The 5,053-nt window shown below is 38.5% G+C and overlaps 1 protein-coding gene across 1 annotated transcript; it reads left to right on the top strand.

Moving 5' to 3' along the window:
• Positions 1–921: 921 nt before the first annotated feature.
• LOC146984455 (taste receptor type 1 member 1-like) lies at positions 922–5,053 on the top strand. Its single transcript, XM_085781521.1, has 6 exons — positions 922–1,100; positions 1,339–1,636; positions 1,726–2,445; positions 3,220–3,426; positions 3,894–4,014; positions 4,125–5,053. Exons 1-6 carry the CDS (start codon positions 922–924, stop codon positions 5,051–5,053), a joined length of 2,454 nt encoding a protein of 817 aa, XP_085637647.1.

Below are 5,053 nucleotides of genomic sequence, written 5' to 3'. Positions count from 1 at the left end.
TAGCTTAAGTGTAATTTTTTCACTCCAATGCTATTAAAGAGGCTGTGTCCCTTCAAAACTATATTGGTGTCTTCCCTTCACATTTTGACCTTGATGTCATATTTATTTATTTTTACACTCTCACAGTGCCTTTATTTTAGGTATAACTTAATAAGAGTCATTGAATCATGTCATTATATCCTTGGCTCGTGTAAGTGTCCCTGCACTTCCTCGTGTCTAAGTAACCACCACACATCACCTTCAGGAGCACCTTGCGTTTTTATTTGTATTTTGGCACTCATCTGTGTTCTTTAGTCAAATTCATTTCAGTACAGTTCATTGTTCACTTGACATTTTCCACTTAAGAGGAATGCAAGATAAAGTGCAAAACTGATACCAATGCAAATTAACAGAATTGATGTGTACCATTTATAATTGGCCACTTTTAGTCTTGCAAACACTGACTTGTCAATATCTCTGTTCTCTATAACTTTATTTGCACTGAAACAACATGGTTACCATTAGTTTTGACCTGTCTAATCCTTGGCTGACATGGAGGAAGGCAAACGCCGAAATCCCAAATGTTAGAGAGGGACAGTATCTCCCATTAAAAATTAAGATAATTATATTTCTCATTTTTATGTCAACACTTTGAGTTTGGATAAAGGAATGAATATATGCTCTGGGATTTATTCATGATAGAGACATTAAGTACTGTTCATATTGACTGTGCTCTGTTTATATCATAGGGAGTCTGTTCAGCAAAAGTTCAGATGCTTTTGCATACTGATTTGTAAATTCTCTTCCAACCATGTATAGGTATGACTACGTATACGTGTATGTAAATGATTGAGGCTTAACCATCTCCAGTGTCTCAGTTTGGCAGAGGCAAAGGCAGATCTCAATATAGACACATCAGACTGGTAACAGTAATCTGTAAAAATGAAACATTTTCTTCTTCTGTGTGTACTGGGATCTCTTCAACGTGCCTTGACTCAGTGCACTGTCCACACCTCAGAGTTTCAGCTGGATGGAGATTATCTAATAGGTGGACTTTTTGATGTTCATCATATCAGTGCCCGTGTTAATAACAACAGACCAGAAGCCATCGACTGTGCCAGGTGAGTCTTGTAGTAAGTGGGTGGGTATCCTCTAAAGTTGAAACTAATTAAAATGTATTTGTCATAGACTATTGTTTCACTCAGAATTGAACTGATTGGTTTTCCAATCAATCCAATGTATCGCTGTGTAAAAGATATGGATGTTAAGTACTCATAGTCGACATCAGGCTTTGTTCCATGAAATTCTTATAAATATCGATGTCTGTGCAGCCACCGTGAACCTTTCCTCTGTCCACAGGGAAACCCTAACTGAATCAAGTTACAGGAGGTTTCAGTTGATGAGATTTTCTATAGAGGAAATCAACAACTCTACTGACCTACTGCCAAACATATCTCTAGGATATAACATATTTGACCACTGCTCAGATACACACAGTTTTCCAGGAATCTTGGATCTCATTTCAGTCAACCACTTGATCAAACCATGGGAAGAACCACACAAGAATGTGTCCAAAGTGATAGCAGTGGTCGGCACATATACAAGTACTGAGACACGGACAGTGGCCCCACTCTTCATGATGGATCTCATTCCTATGGTAAATTTGTCAACTTTTCTATGCTGAAATAAAACAGCTTCAGTTCAAGAGTTTACTGTACTGAAAATCATTTATCTCTCATTTAACAGGTCAGCTATGGAGCTGCAAGCTCTGTCTTTTCAAGGAAACAGACATTTCCATCTTTTTTTAGAACAGTGCACCCTAATCAAAATGTCATAGAAGTGATTGTTCAAATCGTACAGCGCTTCAACTGGCGATGGGTTGCTTTTCTAAATGTTGATGATGATTATGGCAATGATGGGCGAGACTTGTTCGTAAAAAAGATTGCAGGAACTGAGATCTGCCTGGCGTACACCAAGGGTCTCAATTATGAAACAAATCACAACCAAATATACCGACAGATACAGGCACAGAGGATACGTGTCATTATTGTTTTTGCTCCTGAATACACTGCTGAACCTCTCATTGAGGCAGCAATACGACTAAATATCACTAATAAGGTGTGGATAGCAGGGGACGCCTGGTCCTTAAACAAGAAGCTCCCCAAGGTGAAAGGAATCAGAAATATTGGAACTGTACTTGGGGTAGCTGGATCAGAAGTGGCAATCCCTGGTTTCCGTGACTTTATTTATTCCTTCAAAAGTCAGAATCACTGTGAAAGTGCAAGACATATGTGTAATCAGATTTGCAACTGCAGCAGCCTGAGTGCCAAGGATATCTTTGGAGCAGACCCATCTTTCTCTTTTCCCGTTTATTCTGCTGTGTATGCCGTCGCTCACGCCTTACACAATGTCTTGCAATGTGGAGCTGGCACCTGTAATGACAGCATTACAGTATACCCACACATGGTAAGTACACTGAAAGAATTGAGATTCAGGCTCAGAATACAGTAAATGCATTTTAAACATTAATAATGGCTTGCAATACTTTGCTGGGGATCAGCTCCATTATACAGGCAGCGTCCCATGAAATTGTTAAACAAAATGCAAATGCAAAAAGCAAATGCTTGTTAATGTTAGTGAGCTTGTTCATTGTTAGCCGCGGCTACTAAATGTTTTTCTCATTAAATGAAGATGTGCAAATCAAATCAGCACATCTGTGCATCAGTTTATCTACCCTGTACAATCAAAACTGAACGAAGTTGAGGAAATATGGAGAAGCTTAAAGGAAAAGCTAAATGACTAAGCAAATTGAAGAGCTACAGTAACAGGAAAGGAAACACATGGGGAAAATGAGCATAAAAAATGGAATAGAAACCAAGCCACCCTTTTCCTTGTTAAAGTCTTATTATCAATTCCATTAATTATTTATGAATATAATGTAAATTATGTACTTTTTGACCTTAATTTTTATTTTTATTTATTTATTTATTTTTTAATTTTAATTATAAAATTTAATTTTGGGGGGGCAATTAAAATGTCAAGTAGCTTATTATGTATTTTGAGATTTGTCACTTTTGGTCCTCCATACCCAGAGTCTCAGACAAGTTTTAGGATTTAGGTGTTGGATTTGACATTTTAAATGAATGGCATCATGCTGCAGTTCCAGGGAGGAGTATTAAACCCAGTTTATTCAATTTGTAAACTCATTTACGTATTATGAACTTTGTGTGCCCACATCAGGTTGTAGCAGAACTGAAGAAGTCAAACTTTACACTTTTAAATCAAAGTATTCAGTTTGACGAGAACGGTGATCCCATGGGTGGAGCCTATTCCATAGTTTTTTGGAACCGCAGTGGAGATGCAGAGGAGGTTGGCTTTTATAAATTCCCCCCGTCATCTCATTTCTTCATCAACAGCAGCAAAATTCGGTGGTATACAGATAAAGAAGTAAGTTGTTTTTGTTTTTTTCCTATCAGTAGTTGATATTGCATATGGTGTGTTAAAAATATTTTAATGTTGATACAGTACCTCCACCAAAGAGATTGTGTTTTCAACCATGTCTGTTTGTTTAGGCTGCTGAATTTGAGAGGAACCCTTTGAATTTTGGGGCAGATCCAGATGTTTTACTATGAATTTCTTCTGAAGTCTGTTTGACATTGTTGTTGTTTGACATTGGTGCTGTTGAAGGCCGTGATTGCATTTTCTACTTCAGTAAAGCTATGTACATCGAGTCACCCATTGATGGTTGTTTATGTTGCATTCTCCAGTGTTGTCTACAACTTACAATTATTACATTTTGCTAATTCTGGTTTGAAATTGAAAAGGCTATTTTGACTATTGCTTCTCCTCTTCTTGTTTGCCCTCTAAATAAAAAGTTTACAATAATTTTACTGCTTACCAATTGTGTTGTACAGGTGCCTACTTCAGTTTGTTCCCTAGAGTGTCCAGAAGGACATGCAAAAAAAATAGATGGAATCCACGAATGCTGCTTCTCATGTGTAATCTGTCCAAATGGAACTTATCTAAACATCACAGGTAAATGAAAACAAGAAAATCAGTAAAGGTATTTCTGTCTTACTCGGCTGTTTAACCACCACCAATCAAATTTTTTTCTGACAAATTGTCCCTCTCCTTTGTAAAAACAGAGGATCCATACAAGTGCATCAAATGCAAGGAGACAGAATGGTCTGAAGATGGAAGTACGTCATGCAGCCTGCGGGTGGTGGAGTACATTGCATACACAGACAGTGAGGCTATACTGCTCATGGTTGGAGCCTGGGTCTTGGTGGGCCTCATAGTAGCCATGTCTGTTCTCTTTGCCATCAACTACAACACCCCAGTTGTAAGATCTGCAGGAGGACCAATGTGCTTCCTCATTTTAGGCTGCCTCAGTCTGTGTAGTCTGAGTGTGTTCTTTTACTTTGACAAGCCAACAGCTTCTTTTTGTCTCCTAAGGTTTTTACCGTTCATTTTGTTCTACACTGTCTGTCAGGCATGTTTTGTTGTGCGCTCTTTTCAAATTGTTTGCATTTTCAAAATAGCTGCCAAGTTTCCTAAGCTCCACGGTTGGTGGATGAAATATCATGGACAATGGCTGGTCATTGCAGGAGCTTTTTTTGTTCAGTGCATCTTACTTCTAAGTGGACATTCTCATGGACCCCCCAGGCCCTACAATGAAACACTTTTTTATCCAGACAAAATCATCCTAAACTGTGATGTCAGTCTGGCTGGAAACTCTGGTTCTGTGATTTTACTTTTGTCTTTGTCCTGTCTCTGCTTTATATTCTCCTACATGGGAAAAGACCTCCCAAAAAACTACAATGAGGCCAAAGCTATAACGTTCTGCCTGCTCCTCCTGATCCTCACCTGGATCATCTTTGCCACCGTGGCTATACTTTACCGTGGAAAGCACATTCATTCCCTTAACGCTCTGGCAGTACTCTCCAGTCTCTACTCCATTTTGTTGTGGTATTTCCTCCCAAAATGTTACATCATCATTTTTCAACCCCAAAAGAATACACAGCAGTACTTCCAAGGTCTCATTCAGAACTATACCAAAACAATTAGCCAGTAA

The sequence above is a fragment of the Trachurus japonicus genome, chromosome 7 (assembly GCF_045865225.1).
Source record: "Trachurus japonicus isolate A0001 chromosome 7, Traja_1.0".
Taxonomy (NCBI): Eukaryota; Metazoa; Chordata; class Actinopteri; order Carangiformes; family Carangidae; genus Trachurus; species Trachurus japonicus.
The sequence above is the reverse complement of the archived record's forward strand: the minus strand, read 5'-3'. Positions and strand labels throughout refer to the sequence as shown.